Source organism: Somniosus microcephalus, chromosome 8 (genome assembly GCF_052327205.1).
Source record: "Somniosus microcephalus isolate GS21.2 chromosome 8, FLI_Smic_1.0, whole genome shotgun sequence".
Lineage (NCBI taxonomy): Eukaryota > Metazoa > Chordata > Chondrichthyes > Squaliformes > Somniosidae > Somniosus > Somniosus microcephalus.
This window is the reverse complement of record NC_140994.1, coordinates 194695136-194717810: the sequence shown is the minus strand read 5'-3', so window position 1 is coordinate 194717810 and position 22675 is coordinate 194695136. Positions and strand designations below refer to the sequence as shown.

The 22675-nt window shown below is 41.9% G+C and overlaps 1 protein-coding gene across 3 annotated transcripts in view; it reads right to left on the bottom strand.

Annotated features, from left to right (window-relative positions):
• Window positions 1-22248, bottom strand: part of LOC147114000 (matrin-3-like) — an 89003-nt gene extending 66755 nt beyond the window's left edge. For 2 of the 3 annotated variants that reach the window (XM_085995482.1, XM_085995484.1), the window contains exons 1-2: window positions 22141-22248; window positions 8046-9256 (exon numbers count right to left, since the gene is read on the bottom strand). In XM_085995482.1, the coding sequence (XP_085851608.1) occupies window positions 8046-9089 (1044 nt within the window). In that variant the 5' untranslated portion in view covers window positions 9090-9256; window positions 22141-22248. The other variant, XM_085995483.1, reaches the window with a different exon arrangement.
• Between the last annotated feature and the right edge of the window lie 427 nt (window positions 22249-22675).

Here is a 22675-nt window from a genome sequence, read left to right as displayed (position 1 = left end):
TCTCTCTCTCTCCTTCCTTCCCCTCTCTCTCTCTCTCCTTCACTCTCCAACCTCTCTCTCCAACCAACACCCAACACCAAAACCAACCACACACACACAACAACAAAACCCCCACACACACACACCAACCAACCCCACACACACACACCAACCAACCCCACACACAACAACCAACCCCACACAACACACAACAACCAACCCCACACACACACACAACCAACCCCACACACAACACAACCAACCAACCACACACACACCAACCCAACCCCCCCACAACACACCAACCAACCCCCAAACAACACACACACAACACACACACCAACAACCCACACACACACACACCAACCAACCCCCACACAACACAACACCAACCAACCCCCACACACACACACACCAACAACCCCCACACACACACAACCAACCACACACACACACAACCAACCACCACACACACACCAACCAACCCCCACACACACACCAACCAACCCCCACACACACACACACCAACAACCCCACACACACACACCAACCAACCCCACACACAACACACACACCAACCAACCCCACACACACACACACCAACCAACCCCCACACACACCAACCAACCCCACACACACAACCAACCCAACACACAACACCAACCAACCCCACAACACACACAACCAACCCACACACACACACACCAACCAACCCCCACACACACACACCAACCAACCCCACACACACACAACCAACCCCCACACACACACACACCAACCAACCCCCACAACACACACACCAACCAACCCCACACACACACACAACCACAACCCCACACACACACACACCAACCAACCCCACACACACACCAACCAACCCCACACACACACACACCAACCAACCCCCACACACACACACCAACCAACCCCCACACACACACACCAACCAACCCCCACACACACACACACCAACCAACCCCCACACACACACCAACCAACCCCCACACACAACCAACCCCCACACACACACACCAACCAACCCCCACACACACACACCAACCAACCCCCACACACACACACCAACCAACCCCCACACACACACCAACCCCCACACACACCAACCAACCCCACACACACACACACCAACCAACCCCACACACACACACCAACCCCACACACCAACAACCCCCCCACACACACACCAACCAACCCCCCACACACACACAACCAACCCCCACACACAACCAACCAACCCCCACACACACCAACCAACCCCCACACACACACCAACCCCCACACACACACCAACCAACCCCCCACACACACACCAACCAACCCCACACACACCAACCAACCCCCACACACACACCAACCAACCCCCACACACACACCAACCAACCCCCACACACACACCAACCAACCCCCCACACACACACACCAACCAACCCCCACACACACACCAACCAACCCCCACACACACACACAACCAACCCCCACACACACACACCAACCCCCCCCACACTCACACCAACCAACCCCCCCACACACACACACCAACCACCCCCACACCATCCTCCCCCCACACCTCCAACCCCCCTCACTCACCAACCATCCCCCCACTCACACACCTCCCATCCCCCTCCTCCTCCCACTTCCTTCCCCCCTCTCTCTCTCCTCCTTCCCCCTCTCTCTCTCCCTCTCCCCTCTCCCTCTCTCTCCCTCTCCCTCACTATCGCTCTCTCTCCCCCCTTCTCCCTCTCCCCTTCTCCCTCCCTCTCTCTCCTTCTCTCTCTCCCCTTCTCTCTCTCTCCCCTTCTCCCTCTCTCCCCTTCCTTCTCTCTCCTTCTCCCTCTCTCTCTCCTTCTCCCTCTCTCTCTCTCCTTCTCCCTCTCTCTCTCTCTCCTTCCTTCCCCCTCTCTCTCTCTCCTTCCTTCCCCCTCTCTCTCTCTCTCCTTCCCCCTCTCTCTCTCTCTCCTTCCTTCCCCCCCTCTCTCTCTCCTTCCTTCCCCCCCTCTCTCTCTCCTTCCTTCCCCCCCTCTCTCTCTCTCCTTCCTTCCCCCCCTCTCCTTCCTTCCCCCTCTCTCTCCTTCCTTCCCCCTCTCTCTCCTTCCTTCCCCCTCTCTCTCTCCTTCCTTCCCCCTCTCTCTCTCCTTCCTTCCCCCTCTCTCTCTCCTTCCTTCCCCCTCTCTCTCTCCTTCCTTCCCCCTCTCTCTCTCCTTCCTTCCCCCTCTCTCTCTCCTTCCTTCCCCCTCTCTCTCTCTCCTTCCTTCCCCCTCTCTCTCTCTCCTTCCTTCCCCCTCTCTCTCTCCTTCCTTCCCCCTCTCTCTCTCTCTTTCCTTCCCCCTCTCTCTCTCTCCTTCCTTCCCCCCCTCTCTCTCTCCTTCCTTCCCCCCCCCTCTCTCTCTCCTTCCTTCCCCCCCCTCTCTCTCTCTCCTTCCTTCCCCCTCCTTCCTTCCCCCCCTCTCCTTCCTTCCCCCTCTCTCTCTCCTTCCTTCCCCCTCTCTCTCTCTCCTTCCTTCCCCCTCTCTCCTTCCTTCCCCCTCGCTCCTTCCTTCCCCCTCTCTCTCTCTCCTTCCTTCCCCCTCTCTCTCTCTCCTTCCTTCCCCCTCTCTCTCCTTCCTTCCCCCCTCTCTCCTTCCTTCCCCCCTCTCTCTCTCCCCTTCCCCCTCTCTCTCTCCCTCTCTCCCCTTCTCCCTCTCCCTCACTATCGCTCTCTCTCCCCCCTTCTCCCTCTCCCCTTCTCCCTCCCTCTCTCTCCTTCTCTCTCCCCTTCTCTCTCTCCCCTTCTCCCTCTCTCCCCTTCCTTCTCTCTCTCCTCCCTCTCTCTCCTTCTCCCTCTCCTTCTCCCTCTCCTTCTCCCTCTCTCTCTCTCCTTCTCCCTCTCTCTCTCTCCTTCTCCCTCTCTCTCTCTCCCTCTCTCTCTCTCTCCTTCTCCCTCTCTCTCCTTCTCCCTCTCTCTCCTTCTCCCTCTCTCTCCTTCTCCCTCTCTCTCCCCTTCTCCCTCTCTCTCTCTCTCCCTCTCTCTCTCCCCTTCTCCCTCTCTCTCTCTCCTTCTCTCTCTCTCTCTCTCTCCTTCTCTCTCTCTCTCCTTCTCTCTCTCTCCTTCTCCCTCTCTCTCTCCTTCTCCCTCTCCTCTCTCTCTCCTCTCTCTCTCCTTCTCCCTCTCCTTCTCCCTCTCCCTCTCTTCCCCTTCTCTCTCTCTCCTTCCTACACAAACAGACAAACTCATATTTTTATAATTATATATATAAAAAAATTATTTCTACTTTTCATAACAACATGCCCTCAAAAAACCCTCGGCACCACCGGGCACTCCAGCTAGTATAAAATATAGGAGAAAAAACTGCTGCATGCTTAACAGCCCCATTTCTTTCCCTTCCCTCCTCCTTTATGCCTCATGCTACATGTTTCAGCCCTGTTTGATCTGGGGCACAGCTATTTCAGTGACTACATACCGTGCAGATTAAAACAACCGATTACCACAATCATCCTCGTTTCATCATTCCTCGCAAAGAATATGTTGATATCTGGTTAATTTTCTGTTGATTATCAGATTACCAATCAATTTGGAGCGGCAGGCAGAGATCAGAAGTAGATGGCCACCAAAGCTGAACTAAGAGGGCAAAAGATGGGGGCGGAGTATATTCACAGCTGAGAACTGGGCCACCAAATTTGGGTAACAGGCTGCAAAGAGGTGGGCAGGAAGATTTTGCGGCTAAGAATGGGCTGCAGTAGCTTTGGGGGGGGGGGCAGACTGAAGCACAGTTAAGAGGCAAGGGCAGGAAAATGGCCAAGATCAAGCCAGCAAGGCTGAGGAGAGGGGCCATGTAGCGGCTGAATAGCAGGACAGGGTATTCATGGCTGAGAACAGGCCACTGAAGCTGGAAAGAGGGGTAATGAAACAACTAAGAAGTTTGAGCAAGGAGAACTCGTAGTCGAGAACAGATGCAAAATTTGTTTGAAGGACAGTGAGCCAGCCAGCGTGAGTGAAAGTTTTTGAGGAGACTGCTCTAGCTTAGTTTTCTCTCTCTGTACCTGAAAATTAGAATGTGAAGGAGACTCGAAAAATAAGGAATGCAGTGTCATGTGACACCTCCAAATACATGTGATCCGCATGTAGTCAAGATGAAATTAAGAAGGGCAATGACTATCAGAATGCCACCTACAGGCATCGCAGGAAAAAGGGCTACATAAGAATTTTGAATTGAAAGGTGAAGGATATAACAAATTTAATAATGTGTAGTTAATATTAGAGACACAAATAATCTGCAAGCTAAGCCAAATCACTGAAACTAATGACATTCTAGTTTGTGTTTTGTATCTAATGATTAGGGAATACACTGAAATAAATCTCATGGAGATAATGTAAACAGTGTGAAGTCAAATGACATTTGGAACAAAGTGCTGAATAAATGCTTCAATGAAAAATTCTGAGACATGTTAAAGGATCGCTGCTTAACGAACACCCCACTTCAACTAGCAGTTGCCACATTATGGTTTTGCTAAAATCAATGAGCCTGCAAAGTTTTAGTAACACTTCCTTCATAATTGAAGAGTTTTTTCCATCACTGGGATTTTGAAGTTTTCCATCTATTGTAGATTTTCTTTAAACTTACTTTGCTAGAATTATATTATAGGTATGCACTATGTGAATGCAAATCTTATTTCTGGAGAAGGTAACTGACACAGTCATACTCATTCTACCAAAACTTGCTGGCCTATAATAGCGATTAATGAGAATGTTGTATTCCATCTTGGCTGGAAAAAGCTTTATGACAAGCAACTTCCAGAGCAGGGGAAATAAAGTACCAAAGTATATGTTGTATAAGGTCTCTCAGGTAAATATATTGAACACTCAACATTAGTTCAATGCACACTGAAAGCTTTTCAAGACTGGATAATAGCTGATTAATGCACCACATTGGTTTTAAATGCCAAATCCAAGCCAACATTCCCTCAGGCAGCCAGTTGGTACTCTTGGCCAGTCTAGTGCAGCACACACATGTGCTATTCTCCTTTACTGGCTTGCCACATGACAATGGTTGTGGAGATGTCAACAAGATTCCAAAAGCCTGCAAAGAGTGTACAGAGAAATAACTTTGGAAAATAGTTTTAGCTGCTGATACAACTGCATGCTTTATGCTATCTGTGTCACCAACACTTGGTTGGATATATAATTCTAGGTTCTTGATCAATGGTTTCTCTAATAAAAGAAGCCGTATGTAGTCAATTTAGCTAAAGGAAGATCACAGTCAAGCTCTTTCATCAGACATTCATGATGATTCAAAGTCAAATTTGTAATAATAAAAATAAATATCAACCAACAGAAGTCATGAAGCCAATTAGAATTTAAGTCATTTTTATGCAAGGTAGTTTACTCAAAGGCAATTTGTAAGCTATATGCTGACCAAATACTACTGTAAGAATACTACTGGAGTTCTCTTCAGAGTTAAATAAGGACAGGAGAAAAACAAATCCAAAGCAGGGTGTGGTTTGAACCATCAAAACAACCATCCAGGTTATCTACACAAATGTCTCAAAATAAATGAGAAAACTGCCACTTTAAAAGATCCATTTTTGAATTTTAAAAGATATGAAACAAATACAAATGATTAATTTCTGTAAATGTAAGTAAAACTATGCAACAGCCATGAGGCAGTAAGAAGTGTATACAAATAGGAAGTAAAGGTGTAACATTTAAGAGCAGAGACAAAATGTAAGGAACTAAGGATCTGAAACCAAATCAGGAAATATTGTAAACTTTCTTTCCATGTGTGGTAATAACACTCATTTGTACAGTTCTTAACTCAAGGCACATTGTATCCCAATAATCAATTCTCCTAAACTGAAATAAGCCTGAACACTATTGGTAGCTTTCAATTTTTGCGTATATGACAAGATCTTACAAAGAAGTGTTTACTATATTACCATATTACAGAAATAATTCTCACTATGAAGGAGTTTATTGTATAAAGACCACATGTGCAAAACAGAAATGCATGAGAGAAAAAAAGAATAAAAGTTTGAGAGACAGAATAGTGAGGAAGAAATGGAGGAATGAGGAAACAAAAACTTATTGTTCACTTCTTTTCATATATTGGCAATTGGAAACATATTTTGTTCAAATTGAGCAAGAATACTTTAAAGACATCCCATTTTAGACCATGTAACTGCCAGAACTGAATGAGACATGGTGGAAAAGGGAAGAGAGAATTTTATGATTATGTGACCATGTGGCTTTTTTGAACCAGCCTTTCCTTAATTTGGTTGCACAGCATGTAATGAGTAGTTATGGCCCATGATACTTGCAACAAGTTAAACTTCATCCTCTCAATTTTTATGGCAAATTAAAGTAGCAATGCTGCATCCATAAAATTATGGAGTACCAAAAGCATTTAAAAAATCAAGTTTCAAATCCATTCTATTTCAGTCTTTGCAAAATTTCCCACCTGTTTACATTTGATTTGTAAGGATATCTGTATCACAGGTTATATTACTGTTATCAGATCATGACTTTGGCCATAGATATCTACAAATGGATAGCACATCATAGGAGAGTATCTGTATTTTTGATGGTAAAGAGGAATGTCTTTTTTCACAATTGCTGGGACTTTAAAATGTGTTACAATTTAAAAAGCAGACGAGGCATCACAATTGTTGGATACAATTTTGTTACTAAAAACTGTTGAAACAGTAGAGGAATGCAGCCCATGCAACAAGATTTTAAAGCTTTGGATAATGCACCATTTATTTCTACCAACAGTGCTCAGACCTATTAGATGAAATCAGTGAGACATTGTTATATGCTGAGGTCATGGATTATTTTTAAGTGAATACTATAATCACTCACCTTTGTTGATGGGTTCAGTTTTACCATTACTTTGTCAATCGGTGTATTAAACGGCTGTCATCACCATTGGCTCCTCAACATTCCATAGGATTTGGGTCTTAGCATTTAAGTTTTAGAAGCCAAATTCTTACGAGGCAAACTTAAAGTTTCAGGGACAAATATAGCCGAATTTGATCTGGGTCTATGCTAAAACTATCACAATGTTAGAATATGAATGATGTCTTCTAATTAAAAATCCACAATTATATTCCCTTTACATTTGTAAATCATGATAAATGTAATTTGGGTGGCAGAAATCCAGTCACAAGCCACCCATGACTGTCTGTTTTGGCAAAGTTTTGACTATTTTCAAAACATTTCCCCCAGTTCCTATAAATCCACAAGGTAAAACAGTGAAAGCCTCACCCATGGTTCTTGGTGTAGCTGAAACTCTACAATTCTTAGCAAGCAATTACACCTATGCTAAGAAGCATAGGGAAGAAACACCATCATTGGAGATGGAAGACTGATAGGGGTTAAAGACAGAAGATAGGAGAAAAAGAGAGGATGAACAGGTAAAAGACAGTTAAGTAAACTGTCAAAAAGCCAAATATAATGCCAGATTTTATTTTGAACAGCAAATTTCAAATGCTGTAGCTTTGGAAAATGATTTTAGCTGCCATACATGTGACAGAACAGGAAAAAAGTTTTAAAGGACCATGCTGCGACCCTTTTTATTATGTGGAAATATGACTATCCAGTCAGTAAATCTGGTAAAATACTGTCCACTCAACAAAAACAAAATCATATCTTAAAACAGATCAAAGGTAATGACTTAGAAAACTTCATAAGGCTTTTTGAATTTCTAACCTAAAAAAATTGATTTAATAGTGATCTTGCATTACTCAAATTTGAACAAAGTGAAGTTCAAGTATGCAACCAGGACTGTGCAGAAGCTAAGCCTAGCTGAAACACAATGACAAGCCCAATATTCAATAAGGACTTAATTTACACAAATACATCTCCACTGAAAGAAAAGAATGTGTAGAAAAGTAGATTTAATTGCATCATATATTTGAAACTGTCAAACAATGCATCAGAAGCAAAGATTATCCAGAAAGTCATCTGAGACAATCTTAAAACCAAATGATGTTTTCCAAGTCCAAGGAGAGCTGCAGTTGTAATAGTTATATATTTTTTTATTAAGTAATTCTTAAAGAAGTTAGAGGTCACTCACCTGTACTGAATGAATGGTTAGATCACACAGCGAACACAAGTAGGGGAAGACTGCTGGCAAGAAACCATGGTAATCGTTTATGTTGCTCAATGAAGGAGATCCTCGTTTTCTCTCAAAGAGAGACCTTTCATGTGCACGAGGAGAAGGAAGACGTGCACCTCTTCTATAATCAGAATCAAATTTATTGAAATTGTGTGAGGGCTCAGAGAGGTGCATTTCCTCTCTGGAGAATTCATCATTGCCTCTTAATCGTTCACGCTCATAGTCCTTTCGGTCATATCTAGAACTTGACTCTCGAGAAGAATGACCGTGGCTATATTCAACCACAGAGTCAAGACTGGAATCACGACTTCCATAATTGAGTTTCCTAAAGTGTCTTTCTTCCTCCCAGTCATCATGAGAGGTTCTGTAGGAACGGTCATGTCGTAGAGAACCGTCACCTCTGCCGTATTTTGAAGCTGTTCCTTCATTAGCTTGTCTCCTTTTAATCTCCATAAGAATTTCTGGCAAGGATTCAGGTGTAAGTTTATCTTCAGGATAGTGGCTCAGTTCATCCAAATCCCTGGATGAAAGGCCAAATGCAGCTAAAATGTTACTGGCCCTGTCTGCATCAATCTGTTTCTGAACAGCGTGAGATTGTTGATTCTGATTTCTAACTCCAAACAAGGAAGGCAAGCTACTGCTAGCAGTATCGCTGTATCGTGGGGGCCCACCAGCTGAAGACATCAAACCTTTAGATCTTTGTCCCACACCTTGTGGACCAAAGTTCTGACCCTGTCCCACACCTTGCAGGCCAAAGCTCTGACCTGGTCCCACACCTTGTAAGCCAAAGTTCTGACCCTGTCCTGCACCATGTAGGCCATAATTCTGACCCTGTCCAGAATTTATTAAGCCAGCCAAGTGTGGATTCTGGCACAGTGTCCCAAGAGCTGCTTGGATATTCAGAGGTGGACCTGCAGCAAGACCTCCAGCATCTGCATCATGAAAACGACTCTTCCTCTTAATACGCATTTGATTGCTCTGGCCCCTGCCAAAACTTGCCATTTTGGCACAAGAGAGAGTGTCTACTCCAATACCGGTAAAAGCAGGCTAGAAGTTCTTTCTTGGTTAGTAGAAGTTCTAAAAAGGTTGTTTCACTGTCTAACTTGGTCTAAAAGATGGCTGATTTCATAAACTACAGGGATGCAATTTCTCCAAGAATTTTTGTCAGGCTGAAAGTTAAAAGAAAAACATTAGATCCAAGAATACGAAAGAATCGCAAGGATAGAGATTAGAGTAAGCTTCAAGTTCTGAAATTCAAAAATGATCTGTAGAAAGGCAAGTAGTTTAAAATAGGATTCAGTGCAATATTTATACAGCAGTATGGATGAAATGTATGGAGTAACCCATTTTCTGCTCTTGAAACCAAACTCTACAAATAACTCTACAAAACTTACCTTAAAAAAGGTATCCTGCAAATATGTCATCAAGGACAGAGCAGCATGAACAAAATTATATGCAATGTGCATATAACATGGTGTACAAGCACCATTAATACATTTAAATTAAAGTCTTTCTATATGTAGAAATAAATGGTTTTAAATGTTTCACCTAGGATATCTCTAGAAGAAAATATAAATGCAGTCTACAAAATGTTATATTGTCAGTGCTTTCACCAGCCACATTAATCACATAAGACTCTACCTTCTGAAATATGTCATTCTTGACCTACAGTGTTGGTCACCAAGCATGTAAAGTACATCAAAATCACTGCAGTAGTCATTTGGTGCAGAAAAGATTGTCGATAACACATTAACACTGGCATACATTGCGCAGTCAATTTAAAAGCATAGGTCTGCAAAATACACAAACTTAAGCAAATGCAATGTAAACTAATTTTTGATGGCTATACATAATTTATCCATACAAAATGTACAAGCCAAGGCTATTCAGAAATAAATTCAACACTTCAGGGGTTTTCAAAACACTTGCTGGTTTTGTTCCTCTCTTCAAAGGACTGGGTAGAGACATAATAATTTATACTAAGAGAAAATAAGCAGTTACGCATGAACAAACCAGCGATAAAAGGTGGCGGTATATATTCCCATGGCTTTACTCTCATGGCAGAGGACATTCATTTTTGAACAGCTAAATTGAGTAAAGGTTCACCACGTTATTGTAATCTCCAAAATGTAAGTTACCAAGTTTCATAGTCACACAAGAAAACAGATTTCACAATTCAACCAACTGGGCTTTGATCCAAAACAAAATCCAGTATGTATAGGTAATTTAAAACAAAAGGTGACAAGTAGAAGAGTGAATGATAGCATTCATGAGAGCGGGATGGGCTCAGGAACAACAGGTGGATTTTTGAAGTAAATATATAAAAGGAATCATATACTGGAACAATGAAAATGAATCGTGTATGATAAGAAAAGTTGAGTGGAATGATTAACAAAAGTTAAGTGGAATGCATCACAAGAACACAAACTGAAAGTTCTTCTAACCTTGCATGTAGATTGCTGATGCAATATTTAGAATAGTTTGTACAACTCTGGCCACACTACATTGAAAAGGATATTGATGTGCTGGGAAGGATTCAGAAAAGAGTAACAAGGATAATTCCGGGACACTGAATTCTGAGTTATGAAGAAAATTCATAGAAATAAACTTGTTTTCATTAGAGAAAGATAAGGCCATATCCAGTATTTTTTAACGCATACAGGAATGAAAGATGAAATGTAAGTAGGATATTTAACTATGGACCATGAACCCAGAACTAGAGGACAGGAATATAAAATTAAAGACTTGAGCAAGATTTGAGATTAGGATTTTTTTCCTCCTCGCAGAGGTCTGGAAATGGGGAATTGACTCACAGATAAAGCAGTTAATGCTGTTTTGATTAAAACATTTTTTTTTTTTTAAAGCTGGGTAAATATCTGGTTAGGAGAGGACTGAGAGTTAAAATAAGTACAGATGGAGAGAATAGAATTCCGTGGCTCCAGTAAGTCAGGAACTATCATGCTAAAAATAAACTCCAGCATATATATCGTATGATGTAAATTAGACAAGTATCCTGGAGTTTTCCTTGATATATGTTTAGGGTTACGGAGGAAGTTTGAAAACTTTTCCTCGGGCGATTAACTTGGTCAGGAGGAGAACATGATACAATGTCAATGGAAGGAATATGCTTGATGCCCTTTTATTTTCCACGTTTTCTAATCTTATAATAGTTGTTGGTGTGCTCTTAAAAGGTGCTTTGACGTTGGGACTTTTTAGTTTGGATTTGGGAAGAGCAGCTTGTGTGTCTGCTCTCTGCATTTACACTGCAAAAATCAGCTCCCTTATCACAGTAGCAGAATCTCCTGCAATCCAAACTAAACAAATACCAATATAAAAGTGCCTAAGGGGCAACTCAGTGCTGTATACTCTAAGTGATCTGACTGGAGAAATGTGCATTTTATAGTGGACTGAACAACAGTATTCCATTTTAAAGAGCATACAATAAGTTGGTTATAAGGAGTTCCCAGTTAACTCAAACTATAGTCATTGCTATTTGTAGCGACATTCAGTGTTTAGATCAGAAGCTGTAATTTTTTTCCTCATCTTGAAACCAAATTAAGCTTATTCTAACACCAATGCTACCAAAATAGATTACCTGGTCATCCATTCACTTACTGTTTTGTAAGCCCTTGGTGTACAAATTGTCTGCTGCATATGCCTACATAATAGTGACTGCACTTCAAAAAATACCAATATAAAAGTGGCTGTAAAATACTTTATCTGAGGGTACGGTAAAAATGAAAGAAATACGTTCATTTATATAGTGACTTTCACAACCTCAGGACTTCCCAAACCGCATTATAGCCAATTTAGTACTTTTGAAGTGTAGTCACTGCTGTAATGTCGGAAACGCAGCAACCAACTTACACGCAGCAAGGTCCCATGAACAGCAATGCGGTAATGACCAGGTGTTTTTGATGTTGGTTAAGGGATAAATAGTGCCATGGGAACTTTTACGTCCACCTGAGGTGGCAGACGGGGCCTCAGTTTAACATCTCATCGAGAAGATGACACCCAACACCATCTCATTACCTCAGTACTGCACTGAAGTGTCAGCCTAGATTTTTGCACTCAAGTTTCTGGATTGGGACTTGAACCCACAACCTTCTGATTCAGAGGCGAGAGTGCTACCCACTGAGCCATGGCTGACACTGTTGCCTCTGATAAGGCACAATATTTCTTTCATTATTTCTGCAACTATATTTTTCACAACCGAGCCGGTTCTGGACATGAACACAATTTATTTGACCCTTAAACTACAAGTTCTAGTAATTCTGGTTAAATGCGTGACAAAAAAAAACCACCCTCATGTAAAATAGCACAAGGAGATGAATTTGCCCAGGGTTACTCCTCCTCTGCTGCCGTAACCTCTGCCAAAGCTATGGTGGCAGAGAGGGAAGAGACTCCAAGTAAATTCATCCCTCCCACCCCCCTCTCCACGTGAGAGAAATACACAATGCTACCATTTTGTACTCAGACGAGTTTGAATTCAGCCTTGAATTGAAAGTCCTCTCTCTTTATCAGTTGTAAGGGAACCAAGTGAATAAATTTGGGTTGTCTCAACCCAAATTCAAAAGGCTGCAGATCTACAAAGCAGTAAGCATTCAGTGACCCAAGAGGACCGACCTTATGTTCACAATGGGTCCCAAAATGGTTAAATTCCCCAGCCTGACTAGCACAAATTTCTGCCACTTTGAAGAGTGATTGCTTGTCTGAAGTAAATGTTGGAATTTCACCCAACTCAGTACAGTGGGAACAATATTAAACAATACATCCAGTGAATTACTTAAAAACTGCATTAAAAGTGCATTTTGGATCAGAGCAATGCTTGTTAGGATCAGGGAGGATTTAGCAAAACTCAGCAGACCCACTCAGCTAGCACAAGTGAATGATTACCAATGTGGGTGAAGTATTGAAGCCGATACTTAAACAAATAAAAAGCAAAATACTGCAAATGCTGAAGTCTGAAACAAAAACAGAAAGAGTTGGAAACACACAGCAGGTCAATCAGCATCCGTGAAGAGAACTTATACATTTCAGGTGTGTACCCTTCTTCCGAACTGAAAAAGAAGATGGATAGGCATATTAATACGGTCAGAAAGAGAGAAGAATATATATAAAAAAGACAAACACAGAGAGGAAGCAGAATGGAATGACATAACGGATTATCTCAGTCAAGTAACAGACCGAAGCACCAGAGAAATAAGAAAATGGTTAAGGAAGTAAGAGACTTCAGTAAAGTGCAAGAAAATTGGAGATTTGGAAAACCTGGGAGGTAGTTATGAAATTACAACAGGTTTGAAAATGAGAATATAGCTAAAGTCTGAAGTTACTAAAATCAATGTTCAGACCAGAGGCTTACAGGGTGCCTAGGAGAAAGAGATTATTGTTTGGAACAATGACAGAGGTCAAAGTGGAAATAGGAGGAGCAGTTTAAGTGATGAGCTTTAGGCAGCTCGGGGTCGCAGTTACAGACAAACGGAGGTGCTTGGCAAAATAGTCACTTAGTCTGCATTTGCTTTCCTCAAGGTAGAGGGGACCACACCACAAGCAGTAAATATTGTATACTAGATTAAAATACATGGAAATTGTACAACTGGAAAGTGGACATGGGAAGATGGATTATGTTGTAGGTGGCAGAAACGGCAGAGATGTTCTGGCAAATATGGAGACTGCTGGGGTGGAAGATGAGGACGGGGGGGGGGGGGGGGGGGCTGTCTCTTGGTTGTGAGAGGACGGGAGGCAGTCAGGGCAGAAGAACTGAAAATGGTCAAGGGTCATGTTGACCAGTGCAGATGGTATCCTCAGTTGATGAAAATTAAGACTTTCTTGTGTGAAAGGTAGTTACCAGAGCAGATGTAACTGAAACTGAGGAAGAAATGGAATTGTTACAGGAGGCAGGATGGGAAGAAGCAGACTCCATGCAGCTGTGGGAGTTGGTATGCTTGTAAAAGATATTTATGGAAAGCCCACTGTCACAGATAGAGAGAAGTCCAGGAAGGGCAGAGAGGAGTTAAGAGATGGACCATGAAGGTGAGGGATGGGTGGAAATTGATAGCATAGGTAATAAAATTCTTAAGATCAAAGAGGCAGAAAGAAGCAATATTGACAGTCATCAGCATAATTGAAGAGGCAGTCTGAAGTAGGTCTGAAATTTAAAAAATGCTCAACATAATCTACAAAAAGATACATAAGCTGGGACCCATGCCATTCCCATAGCTACACCTTTTATCTGGAGGTGAGTGAAGTTAAAAGAGAAGCTGTTCAAGGTGAGCAAAAGTTCAGTCAGGTGGAGGGTGGTAGATGGGGACTTGTTGAGCCACAATACAAGGAAGAAGCGAGGATCCTGCAGGCTATCCTGATGAGAGATGGAGATGTAGAGTGACTGTATGTTCACAGTGAAAATAACAATAGGGGCTGGAGAATCTGACATCATTAATGTAGCAGAGGGCATCAAAGTCATCATGGATGTAAGGGAAAGAGAACAGTGTCTCTTTGGAAGGCACTGAAAAATGACCACAGCCTCTGACAATGCATACATATGGAGCAACTTTGCATCATAAGGATCAGTTTGCTTATGGAAATCACTTTTTATCATGACATAGCAGACAGTTCATATGGTTGCAGTCTGTAACATAATAAAAATAATTTGGCAAGTGTTGGCCCAAAGAAGTTGAGTGCTGGCTTCATCTTATGCAGACCATAACATTTTGAACAATGTGAAAAGATAAAAGTAACTGAAGTGAAAGTAGAGAACTCTTTCAAAGGAGGAGCTTTTTTCCCCAATTGGATGTCAATTTGTGTATTTAGTAAATTGATTAAGTTACTGAGGAATATGGTTTAGAGACAATTTTTCAGGTACAAATGATTCCTAAAGCATTTAGTCACAGGTTTTTCTTAAGGGGATTCATTGCAACATACTTCAGTTGTTCTCCTTAATCTACACTGCAACAATCTTGTTTTATATATCTTTCAAACATATTTAAAAGTCAAAAGCATTGATTCAATGGAAATCACTGTATAACTCTCCACTTCAATCCAATTAAATATTCAGCTGAAAATATAGGTCAATTGGAAATACTGCAATGCAAACAAAACTGAATGGTTTCTGTTTTGAGAAATAAATTGTATCAACAAGGGGAAAAAAACTGATGAGGCTTTTTCTAAGTGGTGGCTTTTGAACTGGTCCATTGTACATGAGCCTTGCTTCATTCAACAGAGATGTTCCTGTCATTAATAAATATTTGTCTTAACAAAATAAAATGTTCCTAGGGTTTACAGATAGTACATTTTTTCAATTTTCAATTACATTATTCACTTTCTTTCAGGAGTGCATACTAAATTATTTTTAAAATAAGCATGGGTGTATTTTAACTAACGGCCCTTCAGAGTGATTTTTGAAAATAAATGTTAACTCATTCCAACCCACAGGCCTGCATCCTTCATCAGCTGAAGTGAGCCTATTGTATGTCAGTTTCCATGTAATTACAGTCTGCTTTTCCAAAATATGTGCCCTCTTAGGGTGGTAAGAATGCTCCAAATGCTCCACTGGAATTTTTTAAGTTTAGCAGATTAGAATTGCAACAGAAGCAACTCTACTACCAATGTCACTTTATGAAGAAAAGGCTACAGTAATTTCTTTGCAAGGTACAACCCCATTTTTCATTAATAAAATTAACAAAATATCTTCTACCCGTTAAGAGATTAATTTATTTTTCACCTCACAACATCACCATTTTGCATCTCTACCAAGATCCCAGGCCACTTCAGTAGCATATATTATGGGCAGTACATATGCACCTCAGAAAGGCTCTAATTTTTTGGTACCATAATTTGGAAACAATCATTCCTGAATATGCTTCTATAAGCAGTCAGCAGTGCTTTTTCTGTAGGTGGGAATCTCCCAGCCCCCAATGGCTCAAATGGTAAATTCACTGACCTGTGTGCAGCAGATCAGGAAGGTCTCAGGGTCAACCTATTCTCCTCTTAAAAATGCATGTGCATACATGCCAGGCAAGGACAAGTTTAGCTGTGGTGACCAGTATTGCCAATTAGCCAATAAAATGCATACATATGGCCATCAGGTGAGGACAAGAATATTGTGCATTGATTAGCCATTCCTCACTGTAAAGATGAGCCATGGCCATTTGGATGAGGTACTGGAAGATGGTCAGCACATATGGTGTCATATAGCACCTTTGGGAAGGAAGAGAATTAGAGTAGCGAAAAAACTCAACGGATACACTCCAAAACATACGAGGACCACTGGAGTGGCTTGGGAAGTGAGCAGAGATATCGAAATAACAGCTCTTCAAAAATATCTTGCTTCAATCAAGATATTTCAAAAAGGAATTCCCTCTCTCCGCCGAGAGATGGGGAGTACTTTGTGCAAAATGCATCCCCACAACATTCTTCAGGTTTAACTCTTTAAAATAAGCTGTTTAAAAAAAAACAAATTTCATGTCAATGCTTTAAGACAGTAAATGCCTCTCTTGACAGCATACAAGAAAGCCTAAAATGAAAGCCTATATGCTGATTCAGGAAGTAAAGTGTTTGTACTGTTGAAGATTTCAGTCCCATGGTACGACCCCATAATGTTCTTAATCCACTTCTTTATCCACATCCATGAGGCTAGTGGGTTTCCTGCATACATATAGTCAGTGAAGTTACAATCCACCTTTAAAAAATGCAAATTTCCGCATCTTCAATTCATCAAATTAATTTTAATGAATATTACATGTTTAAAATGTGGCTTGTACATGTATAATATCCAGTAAGCCGTGCAGAAAAGATACACCTCAACTGGATTTTTAGCCATTTTACAAAATTAATTACAAGTTACTTATTTGAGAGATTAGCAGTCGTTTCTTATACTCAACAAGAATAGTACACTTTTCAGCAAACGTTACTTCGACACATCTCTGTCCATCTCCTCAATTTGAAGGCAGTGACCTGCGAGGCCTCCTCAACCCAGAAGGCAGTGACTTACTAGGATCCCCTCTCAAGGACAAAGCAGCAACTTGCGAGACACGAAGGGACAGAACAAGACACACTCCGTCTCCCAGAAAGTCAGCAGCTTGTGAGATCATGACCACCCCTCGACCGAGTTGCCCCAATACAGAAAAGCTGTGTGCTTCCTGGTCTTTATTGATAATGTTCTGACTTGCCCATAGTATTCTCCCAAAGGCATGGTGGATATTATCCTATGGGCACGAGTAGCTCTCTGGCATCCCTGGCCAGCAATTCTATAGCACTGAGCACAGTAAATTGGGAGGATGAGAACTTTAACAGGCACCATTAACTGTACAGAAATTAATCAGATGCTCCTAAGACATGACAGTGCTCTGATTTTAGCTCACATCATCTCTTTAAATGAAATTAAATGGAAATGTGATCTTTAAAATGTAATCATAACTTTCCAAATCAGCTGGAATTGTAATAGTGAGTCTATAACCTAGTCTATTCTGTTACATTTAGGTAAAATAGAATTTATCTTCTATAAATACATATTTTGATTTTCAATCCAAGCTGGCCTGAGGACAGTTGCATCAACCGTGTCCTCAGCAACAATGCACCCACCCCCCACACTCTATTCTATGGATAGAATTCTAGGGCACCCATGTTGGCTCACTGAATCTAGCTTATTCAGGCCTGAGACTACACAATCCCATTTTTCTTTGTTATGAAACTCTACCCCTTTCATCACCCAGTATCAGCACCAAGTACTAGCAGCCAGATCGAGTAAAGCTCCCTCTACCAACAACTTGCCTAAGCCTCAGATAATCACACCTTACTGCACACCAGTGCTACATTTTTTTTCATTTCCCGCACCAGCCATCCTGTGCCCTCTCTGAATAAGATATCCAATTAATGCTAAATAAGGAATAGTTTTGTGCTATAGCCCATGCTCCCGAGGAATTGGATTAAGACCACCCAAACTCATCTCACAAAAGGACCCTTACCACCAACAGAGACTTTTATTCCATCAGTTTGGGCTGAATTTGAATTTGGGCGCAAGCTATAGCTGGAGATAAGAATGGAATTGGTCCCAGAGGTGAAAGCCCAATGTCCAACTTACTGTGCCACACATCCCCATATAACAATATAGTCCACAACCAGCCTCCCATTTTCAGGTTTATTATGAGAGAAATGATTGTCTTTATGACCTCTTTTTAAAATATGATACAAAATTTATGCCCTTCTAAAAATACCAGGCAAAATTTAAAAATAGACATGAAAAATCAAACAGGTGCAGAAGTTAATCATAATTCTATATATTTTTGAAAAATCCTGTGTTGAGACTTACTTTCATATTTAAATTAGTCACTAATTTAATATATTCATATTCAGTCCCGCTTAAGCTTAATGGTTTTATGAAGGGGAAGTCATGTTTGACAAATTTGCTCGAATTCTTTGAGGATGTAACAAACAGGGTGGATAAGGGGGAACCAGTGGATGTGGTGTATTTGGACTTCCAAAAGGCATTTGGCAAGGTGCCACACAAAAGATTACTGCACAAGATAAAAAAATCACGGGATTGGGGGCAATATACTGGCATGGGTGGAAGATTGGCTATCTAACAGAAAACAGAGAGTTGGGATAAATGATTCATTCTCGGGTTGGCAATCGGTAACTAGTGGTGTTCCGCAGGGGTCAGTGCTGGGACCCCAACTCTTTACAATCTATATTAACGATTTGAAGGAGGGGACCAAGTGCAACGTATCCAAGTTTGCTGACGATACAAAGATGGGAGGGAAAACAGTGAGTGAGGAGGACATAAAAAACCTGCAAAAGGACATAGACAGGCTAAGTGAGTGGGCAGAAATTTGGCAGATGGAATATAATGTTGGAAAGTGTGAGGTTATGCACTTTGGCAGAAAAAATCAAAGAGCAAGTTATTATCTAAATGGAGAGAAACTGCAAAGTGCCACAGTACAAAGGGATCTGGGGGTCCTGGTGCATGAAACACAGAAGGTTAGTATGCAGGTACAGCAGGTGATCAGGAAGGCCAATGGAATCTTGGCTTTTATTGCAAGGGGGATGGAGTATAAAAGCAGGGAAGTCTTGCTTCAGTTATACAGGGTACTGGTGAGGCCACACCTGGAATATTGCATACAGTTTTGGTTTCCATATTTAAGAAAAGATATACTTGCTCTCGAGGCAGTTCAGAGAAGGTTCACTCGGTTGATTCCAGAGATGAGGGGGTTGACTTATGAGGAAAGGTTGAGTAAGTTGGGCCTCTACTCATTGGAATTCAGAAGAATGAGAGGCGATCTTATCGAAACATATAAGATTGTGAGGGGGCTTGTTCGGGTGGATGCGGGTAGAATGTTTCCACTGATGGGTGAGACTAGAACTAGGGGGCATAATCTAGAATAAGGGGCTGCTGTTTCAAAACTGAGATGAGGAGAAACTTCTTCACTCAGAGGGTAGTAAATCTATGGAATTTGCTACCCCAGAGAGCTGTGGAAGCTGCAACATTAAATAAATTTAAAACGGAGATAGACAGTTTCCTAGCTGATAAGGGAATTAGGGGTTATGGGGAGCAGGCAGGGAAGTGGACGTGAGTCTAGGTTCGGATCAGCCATGATCCTATTGAATGACGGAGCAGGCCCGAGGGGCCGTATGGCCTACTCCTGCTCCTACTTCTTATGTTCTTAATGTCCCATTACGTTTTTGTATTTTTATTTTTCTCTTGTGCTCACTCGCAAACATATTATACCCTTACTTGCTTGTGAGCTTTTACAGGTTCATACCCTCTTATGCCAGGTCTCAAGTACCAGATCATTATCTTCTTACTCACAACTAATTTTCTACTATCTTGTAGGTTACTTGTGAATGTGCAAATATTCACTCCCTTAGAGGTTTATAATACGTTTATTTTCTCAATCACAGACCCATTATCACTACCTAGTTTGCTCAGGTTCATTACTAACTCTCTAGCAAGTTTATTACAACCCAATCACTCCCTGGCAGATTCATTATGCTCCTGTTCACGTTCTTCCATGATTGCTCATCCTTGTGTTTAAATCCTTCGAAGGCTTCACTCCTTCCCATCTCTGAAATTTTCTTGAGCACGACAAACCCTGTGAACTCTACATTCCTCTGACACTGGCATTTCCCCCACCCTTTCGCTTCACCATTAGCAGTCGTGCCTTCAGTTGCCTAGACCCTGAATACAGTGTATTGCCTTCCCTGAACCCCTCCATCTCTTTCTCCTCCTTTAAGACCCTCCTTAAAACTTACATCTTTGACCAAGATTTGTTACCTCTCCTAATTTCTCCTCCTTTGCTTAGGTAACCATTTTTTCCTTGCGCCTTTGTGAAGCACCATGGAACATTTTTCTACCTTAAAGGTGCTATATAAATGCAAGTTGTTATTGTTGTCCATCTCCACCACTCATTGTATCCCTCATTACTTTTGAGTTTCTCCATAAAGTTCCACTACCGCTACTTACACTATCTATGGTTTATTTTCTCTCCACATAGACGTTTCATGTTTCGCACACGTTCTCTCAAAATGATTGACATCTCCAACAAGGGTCAGCATTTTTGCTCTATAAACCAGATTCTTTGTTCTAAGATTTCTCTCAGAGATTCTTTGCTCTCTTTGTCTCTATTGATTAATTTCCCCATATAAATTAATTATTTTACTCCTTGAAGTCAATTTTTTGCTTAACTTTCAAATTTTTGCTCCAAGGTTTAATTTTTGCTCCAAGATTTATCTCTTGTTCCCTGAGATTTTTGCAGCTCCATAAGGTTCACTGTTTTCCAGTGTTTTTTTGTTTCAAGTCAAGTTGTTGCTCCTTGTGGACTTTCTTTTGCTTCCTATGGCTTATTTCTTCGTTCCACTATTACAAAGTTGGATTTTTTTTTAGGGCTATACTATTCTATCCTTGTAAAAGGCATTGGTCAGGCTTCATCTGTGTCCAATTTTGGTCCCCCCACATTGGGGCTGCTATAGAGGCCCTGGAAAAGGTTCAGAGGAGGCTCACGAGATTGCCATCTAGTTTAAAGGCTTTCAGTGCAGTACTGAGCGAATGCTGCCAGATGATATTAAACCAAGGCTCGGGTGGACAGGAGGAGGAAAGTGGGCATTGGGAAATATCCCAGTCACTGTGGTCTCCTGGAACTTGTTTAATCACCTTCAGGGGACAGAGAGAAATTTCCTTTTTTTTCCCCAAAATTGGTCTAAGATATTATTTTGCCTTTTCCAAGAGATAGCAGATGGGATTACAAATTACACTACAACAGTATGAGACAGGCTAATGGTCCAGCTGGTCCTTTCTAGTCCTACATTTTCTGATTTTCATGTTTGTGCTCCCTGTGGTTTGTCTTTTGTTCCTGGGAGGTTTATTCCCCCCATGTTCCGAGGTGTATTAGCCCAATTTTGCGAGTTTTTTTATTTGCTACCTGGTTTATTTGTTGCTCCCGGAGATGTAATTTTGATCCCAATGGTTTATTTACAACTGAGGTTTATTTAGTGTTCCCTGATTTGTGCATTTCTCCCTATGGTTCTTTATTTTTCCGGGAGGTTTATTTGGTGGTCGCTGGCAGTTTTATTTTTTTGCTCCCCAAGATTTACTACAGATCATTGAGGTGTATTTATTGTTCCCTGATTTTTTTTTTACTGTTCCTGGAGGTATATTTGTTGATCCCCAAGGGTTTTTTTTGTTCGCGGAGATTATTTGTTGATCTCTGAGGTTTTTGCTCCCCAAGTGTTTTTTTTTGGCTCCGAAGGTTTAGTTATTCCTCCTGGAGATCTATTTCTTGCACTCCCGCAGGCCTATTGCTGCTCCCTGTAGTTCAGTATTTTCTCTGCGCGTCTTCTGCAGGTTCTTTCCTTTGATACAAAATGGCGGCGACTCCGGCCGCAAATGACAAACTACCGTTTAAAACCGACCGGCCACTGAGGCTCCCTGTTAACTAGCAGGAATCTGACTTTCTTTCCACACACCCCCCTCGCCCGCCTTCGGATCAGTTCCGCCCGGCATATTCTATGGAAAGGGATTTAACCTCTTGCCGCCACTGTCCATTACACGCCACTTTCTTACCTCCAGCAGCCGCTCGAGCGAGTGGAAACAGGCCTGACGAACTCCCAGAACCCACCGCGCCGCAGAGCCCCTGCCTGCCAGGACTCCCGCGGTGCACCGCGCGACGGCGGCCTTGCCAGCAATCCCATGGTGCACCGCACAACAGCCCTGCCCACCTCAGGGACCATTAGGGAAAGGAGTTTCCTTGTGGGAAAACTGCAGGAATAACTAATAACAGGTGACTTGGTAATTATGAAAAGACAGACTGGGGTAAGAATAATGCAAGTTGCCAGGCTGTGTCGCGCTGTCAGCTGAAATTTTATAGGGAGAAATAACATAAGAAATAGGAGCAGGAGTAAGCCATTTGACCCTGCTCCGCCATTCAGTAAGATCATGGCTGATCTTCTACTTCGTCTCCACTTTCCTGAACTATCCCCATCTCCCTTGATTTCCTTAATATTCCAAAATCTATCGATCTCTGTCTTGAATATACTCAACGACTGAGCCTCCACAGCCCTCTTGGGTAGAGAATTCCAAAGATTCACCACCCTCTGAG